Source organism: Festucalex cinctus, chromosome 9 (assembly GCF_051991245.1).
Source record: "Festucalex cinctus isolate MCC-2025b chromosome 9, RoL_Fcin_1.0, whole genome shotgun sequence".
Classification (NCBI taxonomy): domain Eukaryota; kingdom Metazoa; phylum Chordata; class Actinopteri; order Syngnathiformes; family Syngnathidae; genus Festucalex; species Festucalex cinctus.
In genome coordinates, this window is record NC_135419.1 from 6990066 (window position 1) to 7010242 (window position 20177).

At 39.7% G+C, this 20177-nt stretch overlaps 1 protein-coding gene across 5 annotated transcripts in view; it reads left to right on the top strand.

The window, feature by feature from the left end:
- LOC144025511 (janus kinase and microtubule-interacting protein 1-like) overlaps window positions 1-16739 on the top strand; it is a 28708-nt gene extending 11969 nt beyond the window's left edge. For 4 of the 5 annotated variants that reach the window (XM_077531634.1, XM_077531637.1, XM_077531635.1 and 1 more), the window contains exons 13-25: window positions 392-454; window positions 854-952; window positions 1740-1841; window positions 1939-1992; window positions 2078-2143; window positions 2267-2335; window positions 3342-3419; window positions 4085-4294; window positions 4886-4951; window positions 5088-5164; window positions 5245-5752; window positions 6066-6264; window positions 6424-6541. In XM_077531634.1, coding sequence (XP_077387760.1) covers window positions 392-454; window positions 854-952; window positions 1740-1841; window positions 1939-1992; window positions 2078-2143; window positions 2267-2335; window positions 3342-3419; window positions 4085-4294; window positions 4886-4951; window positions 5088-5138 — 858 coding nt within the window. In that variant the 3' untranslated portion in view covers window positions 5139-5164; window positions 5245-5752; window positions 6066-6264; window positions 6424-6541. Of the gene's footprint in view, window positions 1-391; window positions 455-853; window positions 953-1739; window positions 1842-1938; window positions 1993-2077; window positions 2144-2266; window positions 2336-3341; window positions 3420-4084; window positions 4295-4885; window positions 4952-5087; window positions 5165-5244; window positions 5753-6065; window positions 6265-6423; window positions 6542-6635; window positions 7428-8774; window positions 9201-9276; window positions 10612-10699; window positions 10856-10951; window positions 11069-11124; window positions 11245-11322; window positions 11380-11463; window positions 11938-12896; window positions 13107-13180; window positions 13917-14079; window positions 14211-15246; window positions 15301-15513; window positions 15669-15876 lie in introns of those variants that run through there. The other variant, XM_077531633.1, reaches the window with a different exon arrangement.
- The last annotated feature ends 3438 nt before the right edge of the window (window positions 16740-20177 follow it).

Sequence of the window (20177 nt, forward strand, 5' to 3'; positions counted from 1 at the left end):
AGTTCATCTCTTCTGTGTAAGCGCTTTTGTGTTGCTGCCTGCATGCATGGATGATCCAGCTCTGTATTCTGATTTGATGCTCTGCTGAATTTCTCCTCTGAATGCCTTCTGTCACTGTAAACATCTTTACGAGTGTGGCTTTATCGGCATGCTTTCCCTCGTTACCTCATAAGAGGACTTTCTTTCACTGGATCAATAAACTTTTGCTACCACTCTGTCCTTCTGTCTTTGTGTCTATGTCGACTTTGCATGCATCATTTGGAATCAGAGGCACCAACCTCTGGGAGCTTTGTCTGATTCCTGTACATGTTCTCTTTTACCACTCTTCCTCTGCTCACCTCTCCCTGTGCGTGTCATTTATTTCTCATATTCTGTCTGGTTGCTGTGGCAGGATTCAAAGTGGGTGGAAGAGAAGCAGCACTTACTCAGGACGAACCAGGAACTTCACGAAAAGGTAGTTTACATGCTGCTGGTGTATATATATACATTAATTGGCGTTAACATGATGCTCATCACAAGATAATCACAAACTGATTAGATGAGTTAGAACTACTTCAAGAGGAATATCAATAATTCAGCCCATACGTTGGATTTTTACAAGGTATTTCAACTATCTTAATTTTAGTAGAGTAGAATCCGCTTACAAAGAGTTTGTAATCATTTATGACGCCTATTTTGACCTGATATCACTATGTCCTCCAACAACATATTTAAGTGTTAAACTTATTTGTTAGAATGTCTCTGTACCATTATAGAGGAGTCTAGAATGAAATCTCATTTTTAGACAATTCCTAGTGCATTGAGAACGTGACAAATCAAAGCACATATACTAATGACCTGCTGTTGTGTGCAGATGTGTGCACTGCAGCAGGCCGAGTCACGGCTACAGGCCGAGGTTCAGGATGCTCGGGACCAAAACGAGCTGCTGGAATTCCGGGTGCTGGAACTGGAAGTAAGAGAGTGTACCATCGTCAAACTGTCACCAGGAGGCGACAACAACAATCTCAGCTCCAGATGCTTACATGCTTACATACAGTGACTCATTGATGTACTGTCTGTATATACAGTACAGTAAATACTGTACTCCACTTTGAAAGCCATTTTTTTTTTTTGTCCAAGTATGCACCCGTGTCAACTTGTCTTGCATGGCGGTTTTGTGCATACTTCCGCACTGTTCTAGAATGTCCAATAAATGAATGTTGTGTTTTAGGTTGAATATAATTTTACTTGAATAAATTTTTTTAAGTTTTATGCCATCTTTGTTCACTTTTTCCTCTCGTTTGTGCATGCGTGTCTTGAATTTTTATTTATTTTTTTACATGTTCCATGAAGCGGAGGTTAATGGATCATAACAATAATCTCATGGATGTTTTGTATATTACATTCCGAGTAATTTTGCTTGTACCATTTACTTGTTTGTTGAGTGTGCATCTATTTATGTTCCAGGTCTTTTTCGCTGAAGGCAAAGAGGCAGATGTCATTGTCAGTTTTGAGTTTCAGCATGTTTATATACTCCTTGTTGGTTTGATGTGTTTATTTGTCCCACCTTCTTCATTTTGGCCGCTCTAGATCATATTTCAGTATCGTAAGTAAACCCGTCATTATGTCTATATGCTGTATCAAACAGTTACATATACTTCATGAATGTGTTTTTGTTTTTTAACTGATTTACAAAACTATGATGACTTCAATAATGGATTATTAGTATGCAATTGTTAACCTTGAATGTGCATCTGTAGGAAAGAGAGCGAAGGTCTCCAGCCCTCAATCTTCACATGTCAGCATTCCCTGAGAACAGTAGCAGTGCCCTGCAGGTCTACTGCCGCCAGGAGGGAGTCAAGGTAAACCACACCCACTTAAACATCTATTAAAACCCACTATCCATCCATTTCCCGAACCGTTTACTGTAAATGCACTGTCTGGGTTTAATCTGCTCAGGATGTAGTCATTCCAGAATTGATGAAGAAACTGGATATCCTTGGAGATAACGGGGTGCGTGTGAGCATACTGTTGATTGAAATGTGCTCCAGCGCTTGACCTTTTGCGAAGGAGTCATCCTTATTATCTGCGTTTGCAGAATCTCCGAAATGAGGAGCAGGTTGCAGTGATCCAGGCGGGCACAGTTATATCGCTGTGTGAAAAGGTGAGCTCTTGGAATGCTGACAATAAATCATATGTACACTTAGTCCATACTGTTGCCATTAAATTAAAATGCATTTATTAACATCCAAGAATCGATTTTCGCTCTCACACTCTTGCTTTACAGTGGTTGAAACAGGTTGACAACACAGAGGCCGCTCTAACGCAGAAAATGATTGACTTGGAAAATGACAAGGTGAACATTTGTTTCATTGATTTTACTGGATAGTATAATGATTTATTTATTTATTTATTTTTTTTTTTAATGATATATTGGCAACATTTTTGGATGTTAGAGTGCTTAAATTTGTGAGGCCACCAATTTAAGTTTTAAGCCACAGCTTCTCTAAAAGAACATTTTTAAAGTTTCTGTAATGGCTAATATACACACTCTTTAACCTAAATGTATTGAATGATGAAATATGTCATTAGTTCCTTCGAAAATTCAAGGATATGTTACAAAAAGAACTATTTGTTGATTAAGATGCATAATTAGACATCCATCCATCCATCCATCCATTTTCTTGACCGCTTATTCCTCACAAGGGTCGCGGGGGGTGCTGGCGCCTATCTCAGCTGGCTCTGGGCAGTAGGCGGGGGACATCCTGGACTGGTTGCCAGCCAATCGCAGGGCACACAGAGACGAACAACCATCCACACGCACAAGCACACCTAGGGACAATTCGGAGCGCCCAATTAACCTGCCATGCATGTCTTTTGGAATGTGGGAGGAGACCGGAGTACCCGGAGAAGACCCACGCGGGCACGGGGAAAACATGCAAACTCCACCCAGGAAGGCCGGAGCCTGGACTCGAACTGGAGTCCTCAGAACTGGGAGGCGGACGTGCTAACCAGTCAGCCACCGTGCACATAATTAGACATGACATAAAATTATTTAATGATAGTTACGCATGATTAATTTCTGACTTTTAAGAAGCCCAGGTGAGCCATTTTTTATTTATTTGTATTATTTATTTATTTATTTATTTATTTTTAAGATGGATTTGCATTCAAGCACTCCATCTTGCTGGATATGGAGGCAAATTCCTTTATTTTAGTTGTAGTTGGAGAAGATTTGACTTGATATGTTATTTTAGCCATCATATAACTTTCATGTCATTCTATTACCTATACTGTATTTATTTACATTTCCAACATACTCTAAATCAGTCAGTCAGTCAATCAATGACATTCTACCACAGGAGCTGTTTAGCAAGCAGAAGGGCTTCCTTGAGGAGGAGTTGGACTACAGGAAGCAGGCCTTGGACCAGGCCTACATGGTATGGAGCCAGACCAAAAAAATATATACCTGCAGCATATCTTGCATTTACATTAAAGATGGCAGATATTTAACATTTTCCAAAGTTTTCTTCAAGGCAATAATAGTTCACTGTAAAGTCAATCAGGAATCTTGGGGTGCACATTTTTCATTTCAGCATGAAACATTTGAATGTAACACTTCCCATGGAGGCTAAATTTGTCACATTGTGTTGGGATACTGCATCTTTTACCACTGAATTCAAAAAGATTTTAATATCACAGAATTTGCAGAATTTTCTGTACTCATAGTCACTTGTTTACCCTCTAGCATTTTTCACTTAAGTCATCTAAAAATAAATGTGTTAAAATGTGACAATGAGGTTATACACATTCAAAACCAATCACTGCACAAATGAGTCTTACACAAATTGTAGTTTTTCCAGTAACAAGTAGTAAAAAAAGATCTGCAGGAGACTTTAAAAAAAAAAAAAAAGTGTTTAGTTACCATATAAGGGTGAAGCATAAGAAAGAAGAGTGTTACCATTATCTGCCATGATCACATTGGTGTGTGCTTGTGTGCCTCATATTAATTTGTTTTGCATGCCTTTGTGTTTCTTTTCCATCTGCATGCGCATGCCGTTATGTTTGCGTCGTGTGTTTGTGGTGTATGTGGCTGCCTGTGCAGAGGATCGAGGAGCTGGAGGCCACGCTGTATAGCGCTCTGCAGCAGGAGCAGCCGTCATGCCAGGCGGTGGCCGAGTCGCTGACAGACAGGCAGAGGGAGGAGCTGAGGCTCGCGGTGGACAAGCTGCGGCGTCAGATTCTCCGGCAGAGCCGGCAGTATGACAGTCAGATCTTACAGGAGCGTATGGAGCTCCTACAGCAGGCCCAACAGGTAAGGCTGACAACAAACTCCAGTGAGGTCAGAGCCCTTCTCCAGTCTGACCCTTGTGACCTTTGAGATCACCAAATCTCTGGTGCTATGAAAAGATGCAGTATCCCTTACGCTACCTGTAAATGTGTCTACAGAATGACTGCGAGTGTGTCTGTTTCATTGTGATGATACCCCCTCTCGTCTTAGTGTTGCCCTACTCCTTCAGCATCTGTCCACTCGACAACTCACACACTAGTTTTATTGTATGTTGCTCATCAAACACTACAGCCCCTTAAATTTCATTTTAATCACTAACAGCGAGCACCCTCAAGCCACAAAACCCATCAATAATTTACTACTCATCTGTACTAACTAATCAGATGCATTTTGACTACCTGAGTCAAAAATCAACTGGAGAGACAATGAAAATGAAAATAACCTGTATGGAAGAAGTATCCACAATAGGAAAAACAACTTCACCTCAACCAAATTTTAGTAGTGAATAATTACTCATTAACCAGAATTGTAAACTTACTTTGGAAAAATGTAGGTGGCTGTTGTGGTCAGTGCTAAAATGTTGACTGTCTCACTACATGTGTTTTTGCCATGCAGAGAATTAGAGAACTGGAGGACAGGATCGACTTGCAAAAGAGGCAAATAAAGGAAATAGAAGAAAAGGTATTTCTTATGTAATAGTGAAGCAAAATGTATCCTGTCAAAAAGTACCATTTATTATTCAACATTTGTTCTGACGACTACGTTTGTTCTCTCTGTTTCCCGACACGTTAACTTTGAACCCCTTTTGTTCTTTTAGTTTTTGTTCCTCTTTTTGTTCTTCTCTTTAGCCTTTATTCTTTGGCCTTAATGAACATGACTGTGGAACCACATCAGGTATACACACCGAGTGTTGTATTACTTTTCACCCAAGGCCTCTTAATGCAATAATACATCTGCTGTTGCTTTATTTTCAGGTGTTAAATTGCTGCAGAGGCAAGAGAGGACAAAACAACACATAATTGTTTTTTATGCATTTGTAGACAGCTCATGAAAACCCAATGGCCTTTTTTGATAAATGCACTTTTTGCAGAAGAAATCACCTGCAAACATGTGAAACAAATAACTATACAGTATATACATGAGATGCAAGATTTATTTATAAATGACTACTAAATGACTGCTATGCTGATATTTGGACCTGGAACAAAAACATGACGCCACTGTGTGACGCACCCAACTTGGATTTCTGGAGGAACACTATGGATCAGAAGTGCAACGGATGGTAAAAGAGCCACGGGAGGAGAAGATTAAAGAGCAAAGAGGGAGGGGGCGGCAAGTTAACGATTCTGGCAAAGTATCACTTCTTTGGTGTTTCTAAGGAAACAAAAGGGCAACACGTTCACAAATCCACTCGAATGAACTTGCTGACTCGTAGCTGCGTGGAGAAGAGGAAACTACAGTCTGTGCAGTGCAGCATACAAGGTTATTACAGATCCTGACTTTGAGTATAATTTGTGTAATTTCATAATTTTGTTTTTTGTAATTATGCCAGATATTTTTGCCTTAAGCTTGTTAGCAGTTTGGGATGATTGGGGAAAAACATTTCAGCACAGAAGAGGAGTTGAAGTAACTTGAGAGATAGCGGTCCTATTCAACTTGCTACCAAGCTGTTAACAATATCAATAATAGATTAGTGCAATCAATATTCAAAGAAGAACAACTGTCTACACTTAGCAAAAATAATTTGTTGTGTGATACATACACATTAAGTACACTTTTGTTTCTTCTGTTACAGGGGAAAAAGTCGCCAGAAGAACAAAAGCAAACCGAAAGACGGTTCACGTGACCCTGTGAGAACTCCGGTGAAGTGAAAACAGCCGTTACCATGGGAACAGCTGGACCCAACTAGGACCTGTATGTTATGTGAGAGAGTTAGGGTCTCCGACGGGACTCCCAAGTTCAACCATCCAGTCAGACAGCAACCTGAGTAACAGGTGAGAGGGGATCTGGTGACATTGTCTTTGCTCTCGTGGAACTATTGTGTCAGTTTAATTCACACGAACAGAACCAATTTGCTCCTTTTTGCTAAATGCTAACGGACAAGGCTGCGGAATCGGGTGACACTGTGACTTTTTCTGTGTTGTGATGGTTAGATCAGAGAGTAAGAGCAGGGAGGAGCCTGCAGCTAGAGTTGCTTGTCTGTGACTCCCCCCTCAGCAGGAGGCTTGATCAGAGACACTGCATGCTAAGATAGGAGGTTAGGTGGTCATGGTGAGTCAGAGCTCTTGTTATATTTTTTTTAATGGTAATTTGAGGATGTGGAAGACAAAATACAACAAACACTAACGTACAATATTCTGTCCAGACTCGCGACGAAGTGGAACGCGTATGGCGAGAGCGACTGCAGCGCTGTCAGAAACAGCTGAAGGCCAAAGAAGATGAGTTGGGTCACCAGTCCCAATACTTTGACGACTTAAAACGGCAACTCCACCACAAGCTCAGCCTGGCGAGGGACAGGGAGGCGAGCCTGCAGAAGCGGATCTACACTTTAGAAAAGCAGCTACTGGACATGACGGTGAGCGCGGCCACTGATGCCTCGGCTTTGAGTGCGGTCCGAATCGTGCCCAGGAGCGAAGCACAGTGGCAGGAGCCAGGTGCTAGAGAAGAGTGTGAAGGTGAAGAAGAGAAAAATGAAGGCAGAAAGAAGCAATGGCAGACAAACGATGGAGGAGAGCGAGATGGAAGGCAGGAGGGGGACAATGACAATGAAAGGAGTACAGACAACAAAGTGACCTCAAATGAGGTCAGGTTACAAAGTTTCATCGTGACCCTTCAGGAGGATCTCAGGGTGCTGCTAGAGAGAGAGGAAAGTGGGATGACGGAACATAGGAGGCTGATAGAGCAGCTCCAGGAGGCCCAGGAAAACAGCCTTTTCCTGTGCTGCAAGGTGGAGAAGATGACGGTCGAGCTACAGCAGCTGAATTTGTCTGAAAGTGTCCTGACTAAGGAGTTGGAAGAACTAAGAGTGGAAAACGACAGACTCAAACATGACCTGAAGGATTCAACTAAACAAACTCCCAGTCAGCCATCTGCAATTTCTGCCGATGTTTGCTCTGGTGCCTCTGACGCGAGTACAGCAGAAGGAAGCTCTGAAAAGGTGCCTGATTCTTTTTCATGAGGGTAAACATGCTTTGTTCAGCTAGGATAGAGTGTTGTTATTGACTGTAAATCACTTTTGCGTTATAGTACATCTGTCCTTTTTTCTATATAACACAAGTTGTGGGTGTGCTCGAGCCTATCCCAACAACATATTCACTTCCACATACTACATAGACCACGGGTCTGCAACCTGCGGCTCTTTAGTCACTCTCTTGTCGGTCCCTGTGGATCTCTTTAAAAAATAAATAAATAAAAATAAATATATATATATATATATATATATATATATATATATATATATATATATATATATATATATATATATATATATATATATATACATATCTGCGATTGGTTGGCAACCAGTCCAGGGTGTCCCCCGCCTACTGCCCAGAGCCAGCTGAGATAGGCGCCAGCAGCCCCCGCGACCCTTGTGAGGAATAAGCGGTCAAGAAAATGGATGGATGGATGGATATATATATATATATATATATATATCTCATTATTTTTAGATAAAATATCTAATATCTCTAATAAATTCATGATTTAGAGAAAAAAAAACGAATAAATAAATATTAAATGTCAATCCACATTTTTAAGCTGTCAGAAAAAGAGAGATAAAAAGGTAAAGGAAAAAAAACCTTTAAAAATTACCTCAAAATGTCCAAAAAGGAAGAGGAAAAGCAGAAAATCACCATAAAATGTGTCAAAAAAGAAGAGGCAGAAAATTACCATATGTCCATAAAATTGTCAAAAATGTCAGAAATTTGACAAAAAAGGCAGAAAACCGAAAACAACAAAAACCCAGAAGATGAAAGGTAGAAATGAATGAATCACAAAAATGCTGCATATGTTTCAGTTATAGTGTACCTCAGTTCTCCCTTGGGCCAACGTACATTAGACTAACACTAACACACTGTTTCCTTCATCACAATCTTCTTCTTTTTTTTTTTTTTTGTGCTCGAGACAGATTTTGGTTATTTGGCGTAAAATAGCTCTTTTGACACATCAAGAGTGGAGGACAGGAAAATACATCTTCTATTCTCTCTTTATTCAATGTGGCAGCATCATAATTCGTAGTTCGCTCCTGCCTCAAAATTCTGAGATTTGCTCTTTGAATCTCAGATCTGGCCTTCCTGTGTGTAGATTGCCTGTTCTCCTCATGCTTGTGTGGGTTTTTATTTCCTAACATCCTGGAAACATGCAAGATTGGTCAGTTGAAGACTGAAGGTTCAATAGAGTTTATTTTTTTTATTTTTTATTTGATTTATTTATTATTATTTTTTTTTAATTGCCCTAAAGCACAATTTGCTCCACTAACTCTGCCTTCTTTCTGCCCTGCAAGGTATTGGATTTGCAAGATGCATTTTCAGATGCCCACCACCAGGCTGCAGCAGCGACTTCCAAGAGTGCCACCCCATCTCCCACTCTAACTGCCAAACATGGGCCTCTGCAACAATCCAAAAAGAGCATTTTTCCTCAGCTCAGTCTCCAAACTTTCAACCTGGTTTCCGAGACGATAGAGTGGAGCTCCCCCGGGGGCTTCAATGTGGAGGACACACACAGCGAAGAATCCGAAGCCCTGAGGGAGGCTTACAGGAGCTTAGGTTTAGGCGAGGACCTCGAAGGTATCAGAGAGCAATGTGAACACCTCGAGGCCGCCCTTCAGCAATCAAAGCGGCAGCTGCAGGTCTTGGCTCAGGAGAATGCGCAACTGAAACTACAACTCAGGAACCAAAGAGAGGAGAAGCAGGAGTCCTTTTTACAAAAGGTATTGTAGTGTCATATAATGTATGTATTGCTCAATTAAAAACATAACTAACTCTAGCGCTGATTTTTGTATTCAGTTTAGCGCAACATTAACCAGTAATGGGGCTGACGCTTGCCAATCGTCTCCTGACCAAGATGATGTCACCGACCACGACGGCCTTCTCCATGCCCTTAATCAGGAGAACCGAGCCTTGGCTCTGCGCATTGAGGAGCTGCTGGCTCACATTGAGCTCAATGAGGAAGAAATGAAGAGCGAGCGATCGCAGCTGAGGGCGAGCATTTTGGGTCTGCAGGAAGACAAAGCTAAGCTGGAGCAGGAGACGCAGGAGCAAGGTTGTCTTATCACGGAACTCACCAGAAAGACTGAGGATGATCTCAACACCATCATGGAGCTGCAGCAAAGGTTAGAAGAGTGTGAGAATTGTGATCAACAAATAAGTCGACTGCAAAATGAGAATATGTCAGGAAGGTGTCATGAGAACAACCCAAAAGAATCTTTGGATAGTTTGATGGAGAGTAGGGGACTCCAATTGCTGTCCAGTCGACCACCAGAGAACACGATTACATCTGTAAAGAACCCACAGAGGCATCTTCTGATGAACTCACTTAATGATCAAGTGGAACAGCTTACCAAGTCCATCCAGAGCCTGAAAACTGAGCAAGGGCAGTTGTATGCCTGCGTGGGAACTCTCAGAAAGGAAGTCCAAACACAGACTGAGGAGAAACAGCACTTAACTCGGACTATTTGGGCACTCAAAGAGGAGAAGGACGGGATTGCTCGATCTCTGGATGGTCTCAAACAGGAGAGGGAGCAAATAATCCGGGTTGTCAGTGGACTGAAGGATGTGCAGGTTCGTCTTTCAAAGTCTGTGAGTGGTCTGAAAGAAAAGAAAGAGAAGCTCGCTGAGTCGTTTGCGGTCCTTGAAAGAGAAAAAGCCAAACTGTTAGAGTCACTCTCAAGTGGAAAGGAGGAGGTCAAACAAATTGCACAGACAGTGCAACATTTAGAGAAAGAAAAGGACCAATTAAGCAATGGAGTGCTTGCTTTGAAAATGGAAACTGACAAACTAACAGATCCTCTCCAAGAGTCAACAGCTAAGAATCAACAGTGTCGTCATTTACAAGGAGATTGTGACGGGCTGCTGAAGTCAATTAACAGTTTGAAGGATGAAAAAGAAAGAATTGAACATTCAGTCAGATGTTTGAAACAGGAGGAAGCAGAGCTAATGAAATTACTGCAGTCTCAAAAAGAACAAACTTACCCTCACAGTCAAACACAACACAACACAGCTAATGATTGGATCTCACACACGATGAAGACCCAAGAGGAAAACAAACTGATGAGAGAGATTGAAGTTGTCAGAGGAGAACTGAAGAAGTCACAACAAGAACTGGACCAAAAACATGCAGAGGTCTGTTTACTTGAAACAATTTTTTTCTCCTCATACACATTTAGATGGAATATTAACATGTGTTTTTGTGTACATTACATATGGGCAGACTGCAGAGCTCCACATGCGGCTGAGTCAGTCAGAAGCCAGGAGGGAAAATGCAGAGAGGAAATCATCTCTAGCGGCTGATGAGGTGAAGACACTGACCGATATCGTCATTCAAACAGAAAAAATCTGCAAGGAAAATGGACATCTTACCACACAGGTTGGAGTACTACCTTATATAATATATTTATTTGTTATTGAAAAGCATCTCATCCAGTTCTGAAGTTCTGGAAGCCAAAACTGTTGTCTGTTGCAGGTGAAAGAGTTGCAAAGCAAAGTGTCCATCCTTGCCAAGGAAAAGGCTGCCACTCTGTCACTGAAGTCACAAATTGAGGACCAACACAACAACCTCACAGCTCAGCTCAAAGCCAAGGTAACATTATAGAAGGTGTTTCGTATTTGTATATGACTTGTGTCTGACTCGACTAGACGGTGGCTCTCGAGGAGCTGAACGCTGAGTATGTTGCTCTAAAAAAGGGGCGGGACAACAAAGATGACCTCAGCGCTCTCATGTCTCTCCGCACACGTTACAATGAAGTCCGAGCCAAGGTGGGCAAATGTTACGTGAGTTTAGTCCCAATCTACAGTATATGACATACATGAGACAGTATTTGTTTTTGTTTCTAGTATGATGCACTCCAAAAAACAAAGAGCCAGACAGATGTTGATGTAGTTCCTTTAAAGGTGAGGAAAATCTTGCGTAGCTTGAACAGAATGTACTTCTGTCATTATGAGATAATGACTGACAGATGGATCACCCAATCATAGGCCAAGCTTTCCTGCCTGGTGCTGAAATGTCAAGAGAGAAACCGTTTATTGGCACAGATGATGAAAGCCTTGCATGGGCACGGTGTTGCGGATTCGACACTCACGCAGCGGGCTGATGAGCTGCTCACAGACACGGTACTGCTTGAGTACACCGCTGCATTCGCACCTGGGAGCGTTGCAAAGCGCCCGGAGAGTGGCCTCACGCCGGGATTTGTTTCCAAATTCCACAACTACTACACAAGTGGACACACGCAGAATGAGTCCTACAAAGAATGCAGAGAACAGAAAAGAGGAAAACACCCTTTGGGAGAGTCAACGACAAACGTCCCTGACTGTAGTTGTGATGTCACGAGTGCGCCAACCTTAAAAAGGAAGCAAAATGCCAACTTGCCTGTGCCAACCACGCAAGAGGACAAACGGGTGCTGCCATCATCTGAACCTGAGAAAGAAGTTCAGAGTGCCCAACAAGCCATTGTAAGACCTTTTGTTTTTTTGTTTTTTGTTTTTTAAAATAAGAAAGTCATGTCGTATAAAAATATTTCTGTGGCTTCATATTGCTACAGCATAAAGGGATACTTGACTCATTGAGCCATTTTTAACAGTAAGAAGATATTTTGTCTATAATTGTGATAACTTCATTATTTTTCATGAACAATTAATTCCTTTGTCTCATTGCGTCAAGTATTGCTTTAATGCTTAGGAAGTATGTTGAATGATTGAAGGATCTTCATTTAGTCAGGCCATTAATTTGTCTCATAGTAAAAGTTCTTTGCTGCCATTTTGTGGACACTATTGGTGATTAAAAACACTTCGGGGAGGGGCATCAATTACTCACTGATTTGCTATTAAGAAGAAAGTCAACCTTAAACATTTTTTGGCAATAATATGTTCTATGTGACCTCACTTGTTTAAACAAGACATTCCGATTAATTTTACATTTGTTGCAATATGAGTTATGAAGCAAAATCCAGACCTTTTCATCCATCTTCGGGGGAAGCCATTTTGCCACTTTCTGTCACCTGAAGATGACATCACAATTGCTCAGGGCTCAGGCAACAATCAATCACAGCTCACCTTTTTTTTTTTAAGCCGAGCTGTGATTGGTTGTTACCAGAGACCTCAGCAACTGTGATGTCATTTTCACTCGATACAGTAAGTGGCAAAATGGCCGCCTTCTAATATTGATAAAAAACTGCTGGATTTTGCTGTTTAACTCATATTCCACTAACACAATATTAACCAGAATATTGTAGTTTGACTTGTGGGATTCCAAAGAACATATCATTGAAAAGATTTTTTTTTTTTTTGGCGTGAATTGATTTTTTTTTTTTTTTTTTTTTTGAGTGACTTGTAAGGAACATTACTGAAAAAACTTGACAGTGCTACTCTGCTCTGACAAATAACATTATTTTTGTAATCTTTTACCTTCACAGCGTTCTCCTTTTGCCGCCAAACATGAAAAAAGATCTCTGGATATAAGACCTGAGTCATGCCCAGGTTCATCCAACGTTTGCGACTCAAGCAGGCCTATTCAGAGTCCTGCGTCTCCATGTTGGGTCGACCATCGCAGGAGACTGAGCAGTCCTGAGAAGATCCTCAACCTCCAAGAACAGTTACATCAGACTTTGCTGAGTAGCTGTAAGGTAAGATCTAGAGCCAGTATTTTATCAGATTGAATTGATAAGTGTTCTTATTTTATGTCAACTATTGTTTCTAGTTTAATTCCAAGGATGTGGTGGGAAGAGTAGAGAATTCCAGACGAACGTCATTGTCAGCTCCTGCATCCCCGAACCTGTCTTCACAGAAAAAGCTGCAAGGCCTCGGCATTATTACTCCACCTAGTGGCCCCCTCCCACTCTGCTCTCTCCGAAGCACGGCCAAGCAGCCTCCATCGGTGAAAACCCCACCGGTTACAAAAAATCAGCCAACAACACTTTTTAACGCAGTCACCGCGAGATGTGCTAACATGCCATTTGCACCTCATTTGTGGGCGAACCGTCATTCTAAAGGAGCCGTATCCACAACAAGCTCTGCTGCTAACTCACTGATTAGCACTGCTGCCTCAAGCAAAACCAACTCGACCTCAAGCAGTGACTCCAATGTACCGACAGCCCTAAAACCGAAAAGGCTAATTTCTCCTGACGTGGCTGGTGCTGAACATTCCACTTCCTCTCCATTAATGACCTCTAAAAGTACTGACACCGGTGTCTTCATGTGTTCTGACACAAATCTCAAAAGCACTGCCTCAGACACAACTGCCCCGACTGAAGCGACTGCCCACAAAGCTGATGTTTTCAGCAGGGTGATAAAACCTAATGGTGCTGATCCTCCGGCATGCGACGGCCGAGAATTCACTACATTCAAGTCGCGTTCTGCTCAACAATCTCCCGTGAGATTATCAAATAAGTCCCATGTTGCACCAGAGAAGATGAGACCTTCGAGACCCAAGCCAGGTAATGCTTGGTGGAGGTAATCTCACGATTTGTGTATTTGTTTCCCCTCTCAGTCAGCTGTTCTGAAACTTCATGTTATGAGAACAATGCAAGTGAAAAAAAAATATAGAACTGTATGTACACTGTTTGCTGCTTTCCTTGACTATTGTGTGATCTTCTGTAGACGCTCCAGCCGAGGTGCGCGCCGTGGAGGTCATCAAACTAGTGGGTCAGAGCAGTCTCCTGATTGGCTGGGAAAGGCCTCCTCTGGATGAGCTGGGCTGCAGTCATGGCACCTTTGTGTACGGTTACAGGGTAGGCACAATATACTTCATTCAATCTGACAGAAGAAAGAAATACTGAATTAAATGTTTAAAGGGATACTTGACTCATTGAGCCATTTTCAGCAGTAAAAAGTTAATATTTTGTCCAGAATTAATTTGACAACTTCATTATTTTTCATGTACAATTAATACCTTTAAAAAATATTTTTTCCACTTGCTGTCGACTGAGATGACATCACCTGTATTGAGGAAGTAGGTAGCGACCAATCATGGCTCAGGTTGCTGACCAAACCCAGAAAACAGGTGAGCCATGATTGGTCGTTACCGACTTCCTCAGCACAGGTGATGTCATCTTTAGTCGACATCAAGTGGAAAATTTAGTTTTTAAAGGTATTAATTGGACATAAAAAATAATTTAAGTTTGTTTTCAAACATTTATTTTGGTACTGTACTTTTTTTTTTTTTTTTTACTTTTATGCACACTAGTATGGAAGTGTATTACATTAACTTTAAAAAAAAAAAAAAAAAAAAAAGGAGAAAAAAAAAACAGCCCGGAAAACTGGGTAAAAAAAAAAAAAAAAATATTCAATAAAACTGGAAGAAAAATTATTCAGAAAAACAGGGGAAAAAAATATTCTGAAAAAACAGGAGGACAATTATTTTTTTTTAAAAACAAAAAAAAAACAAAAAAAAAAAACAGGAAAACATTACTCTGAAAAACAGAAGCTGGTGCTGTTTTTCAGTTTGTTTGTTTTTTTAACATGCAGTAAAACAGGAAAAAAATTACATAAAAACAGTTAATTAAAAAAATTACACAAAAAAAACAAAGCTCCCCCCCAAAAATGAGTCATAAAAATGTTCTTCAAGTGAATGCAATATGCTTCCGTACACTAGCCTACATTTTAATTTAATCATTTAAGTCTTGAGGACGAATGGTGTAATGGGATTTTGAAATGCAAAATCATCAAAATACAGTTGTTCGTACAATAATAGCCAGTTTGTAGCCAGGTTTGTACTGTAACAGAATGGGTGACTATATGTAATCTCACAAATTTCTGTGCTTTCAGGTGTTTGTGGATGGGAATTTCTACAAGTCGGTGATGAGCTCAGCATGCACCAAGGTGTGTGAATCATTGTTTTTTTTTTTTTTTTTAAATGTAATTAAAATGGTTATTTTCTTTGAATGAGGGTTGATTTATCCATTATCCCAGTGTTCTAAATTATTCCAGATAGTGAGTTATACGCAAATATTTTGAAGTGCTACATCAACTCTCCGTGTGCCAAACAACATCCACCCAGTAGCATACGAACTGAACTTGAACTGAACTTTACAGTGTGTCCTGGAAAACGTGGAACTGCTTTACCCAGTTGAGATCGGCGTCCAAACATTGGGCTCCAATGGGTTGAGTTCAAACAGTGTACACACTCTGTATGTGCCTCCAGCTTGGACGCGTCACCTCGAATCATCTTGACTTCATCATACAAGAATGTAAGACTACAATTATGTACTGTACATACATTTTGTGACTCGGATGTTCCTCACTTGTCTGGAGAAATGAACTTTTTTTTAATTTTTTTTATTTATTTTTTATTTTTTACTTTATACTAATTTAATGAGACTCGTGTGTATTAATTATTGTGGTGTTAAACTGTTCTGCAACATACTAACAATTATTTTATGCTTTCTCTACCTGCAGCCCTAGAACAGCATCCTCGCTTCTCAAGAGTGATGATGTCATCACATCAGGTCACCTCACCAATAATGCTGTCACATGTTCTTGACCATCCAATGAGCATTTTGGGGACTTGTTGCTAGACACTGGACCCCAAAGCGATTCATTGAAGACCGAACAAGAAGGTGCAGGATCCTTTCCACAGTTTGCGTAAACACAGGTGACAATAAATGTCAGCATATTTTATTGGAAGGGCCTTTTTTTGCACAGGAATGCCACTTGCTGGATTTAACAGCTGATCTTTTACAGCCACTCACTTAAATCCTCAAAAAAAATGGATCGCATCCTTGCAAAATCCAAATATGATCATCAGAGACTTACCGGGAAATGTTGGCATCTGCTGCACATGTTTACACTGGGGTCAACACAAACGGACGTTGTGTGTCTTAGTAATTCACCGAAGCTCTGCTGTTGTTGCTGCATCCGGATGCGGTGATGCTCAAGAAAGTTTTTTTCTCTTTATGAAAGTGGCACAAACTGCATCATGCACTTCAATCACCTTCATTTTTACCCAACAAGCCAAATATGAGCAAGGACACTGGACTCCAAAGACTATTTTTTTGGTGGCTATGAACCAGACTCTATTTGAGTTTTTCAGTATTTTGCACACAACCCTGTATTTGAAAGATCAATCAGATGTCATGTTTGCTCATGACACTGTACCTTCCTTGTTTCTGAAAATTCACTTAACATGTTTTTTTGCCTCTTCTTTATGGGTGTAGAGTAACCACGGTGCAGCAAATGTATTTTTCTAACAGCGATCGATACTGTTTACGAGCCATTGACACCTCACAGCTGTACAGAGAATAAATGTTTATGTCACTAAAGTGTGTGCACCTTGATGTGAAGGAGCCAACATTTATTTGAATTGTGAGCAAAAATGTCAGATATGAGTGGTGTGTGAACTCTTCTCAATTCATAACAAGCAGCACTTTGGGTATAGTGAACAATTCTAAATAAAAAATAAAAACTGCTATTGACTGACAACCCCTATTTAAGTTTAATGTAAGACGAAGTGAAGCAAAAAAAAAAATGGCAATAATGATTTTACTTCTTTAAATTCTATTAGATTATGCCACTACTGTATGTTTTTTTTACAGTACAATATTATGTAGTACTATTTTTTTAGTTTTTTTTTTTTTTTTTTTTTTTTAATGTAACAGAGGCTGTATTTAAGTTTCATTTTTTGTGTGCATCTTTTTAATATTGAGAAAAGCTGTACAGTAAGTATATGCAAAAACCAATTGACTATTTTAAATACAAGTTTGTACCCATACAAGCTCAAATGATCTCTTGGTTTGGACAGCTGGTTTCAGGGATATGCTACTTTTACGGTGCAGTTACAATAGCGAACACCGGGTGGCAGTCCTAAAAACTAATCTATGGGTGGTACAGCAAATGGTGTAATGGTGCTAATTTATAAAGAAAAAACAAGGACAAATAATTGCTCTTCTCTACATTCAGTGTATCCAACAGCCCTGAAATTGAAAAAAAAAGAAAAAAAATGAGCAGTGGCAAAATCTGCTTATGAATCACCTGCTGTGCTCGACACTTTTGGTGTGGTCAATGCTGACGCTCAGCAGGAATTGCTCCACCGGGTTTGTTAACTCAAGTTGAGGCGTAAGGTGCTTAGCTCACCTAAACTTCTTCTACCTTTGTGACCTTTTTCTTCCTCAGATGCTCTTCATCTTTCACCTCTCACTAAATTAATCAAATAGTACGTGCAAAATCAAGTAAACCAATTATATCTTAAATAATGTCTTCTGCAGTTTAGATTCGGAAACACAATTTATGACATACTTTATTTAAAAAAAAAAAAAAAAAAATCCATAATTGTTTTCCTTTTGATTTATGACAAACTGTGTGGATAAAGCACCTTCTATAAACAATCCATGCAAAATGTAAAAACAAATGACTAGTTCATATAATGTGATAAAAAAGTAGATTTTGGTTAAAAACAGACTGGCCATGAACAAACTGAAAGTGAAGTAAACTCCAAACTCAGCTGGACCCTGCGGGACTCCCATTCCACTCACCAGGGACGCCCACCTTTCTTATTAACACAGTCTATGACATCCATGACATATTCTTCCGCCCTGCTTGTGCGCGCGTATGTGTGTGTATGTGTGTGTGTGTGTGTGTGTGTATGTGCACTTTCACGGCTTGTTTACATAACTTCATGCCTGCGGGTTAATTAAGTTTTCATGCTGGGTGTTAATAATGCCAACATGGGAGATGGAGAGCGGTGCAGGCAGGAGGTTGAAGATGGAAGGGAAAGCAAACTATGATCAAGTGTTGTAGTTGTAATCAGCAGGTTTTCTATCGGGTGGCTGTTCTGGGAAAGAGAACGAGAAGAGGGGGAAACAAAGAAGACGGGAGGTTTTCATAACCAAAGGGGATATAAGCAGTCCGTCACTCCCAACTGATTCTACAGGTCAGCTGGCATAAAGGAGTGGACTCCCTAGACCCTCCAGGGCACAGCCTCACTTTTATAAGTTGATTTCTCTAGTGTGCTGGTGCAGTGGATGTCCATGCGGGTCTTGCTCATGAATAGCTTCAAACATTACAGGATGTACACACCATGAGACTATTATGGTTGTACTTCGTGAGGCTTGATATGTCTGTAACAGGGAGTCTCTTGGTATTCCTTATTATAATGCTGTACAGAAAGAAGTAAACACACCCACTTTAGCATACTGAACAGTCTGTTCAGCTGTTAGGTGACTGCTTGTGTAAACAAGAATGACAGCTGCACTAATTAGCATTTAATTATAATTACAAGACAAATGTAACAAATCATGACGAAACAAACATATTAACCCCAAGCCTGATGAAACTTACACTTGAAGTTTGAAGTTCGAACATATATATATATATATATATATATATATATATATATATATATATATATATATATATATATATATATATATAAACACATAAACAAATAAAGAAAGTTAAAAGTAAAATAAAAGAAACATACAATAAATGTCAATTTATATGTTCAAGGGAGTAGGAAGAAGTTGAAAACAGTCCTACCCCTTATTCTTCGTATCCTATCACTTATTTCATATTTGATACAATAGATTACATTTTAATAAAAGAAAATATATAATCCTACTCATATAGCGTATGCAAATAAAATGAATAGAAATACACAATAATAATAATACAGCAACACAACATACTCATGTATACAATTCTCATTACACTCATATTGATACATCAAAGAAAAGTAAATAAATAAATAAATAAATAATTTCTACAATTTTTCCTAACTCATGTCTGATTTAAATAATAATATTGAACTTTGCTTTTAAACATTTTTTTAAATTCAACAAGTGAATTACATCTTTTCAGGTCAGTTCCCAAGTTATTCCACAAATTAACTCCTTTAACGGAGACACACCTTTGCTTAATTTTTGTTCTTGTTTTGGGTTTTATCTCATAAGGACTGTGTCTAATTTCAAACAAGTTTTGAGTATTGTGGCAGAGTAGAATGTTGTAAACTTTGTACATTATTTGTGCTATTTTAAACCCAACCAAGTCATAAAATTTCATTGTATTTAATTTCGTAAATAGTAAATTGACACTTGCATGGAGTTATCTACATACAACACTTTCATCTGCACAACACACAAATAGCTGCAAATTACTTCCAAGTAGAAAAAGTGCATTTCCATCTAGAAAACACATACACATACAGTTGTGTTCTTACGTTTACATACACTTCCTAGAGTATGTCAGCGTATGAGTTCATATTTACGTTTTCAATTCACATGGTAAGAAGTGGTTGGTATCTTCCTTTCTGTGGCAAAGTGGAGCCAATTTATATTCCCCCTATCTTTCTATGGTGTTGTAGCTGTATCAGCCCATCTTGCGGAGAGCGCCTTATATTTAGAGACCGAGCACTATCTAAGCTTACAGCTGGTCGCCTTGTGATTTAATTCTGACATCTCCACAGTGTTACCACCATTTTTTTTTTCTCTCTCCATGTCCCCGTCTTCCCAATCTCCCCTCCCCCGTCCATATATTGTATATCCAGCATTGTCAAACGTTGCCCTTTTTGCAGCTCAGTAATACACACGCACACACCGTTTAAAACTGCAACCACATTAATGGGCATATGGTTTAATTCAATTAACTCATTCACTCCCAACCATTTTCACTTAAGTGTTTTCCTGGATTTTGACTGATTTTTCAAGGTGAAATATTATGTTCTATAGCTATAAAAATATGGAACATACCAATAGAGAGATTAGAGT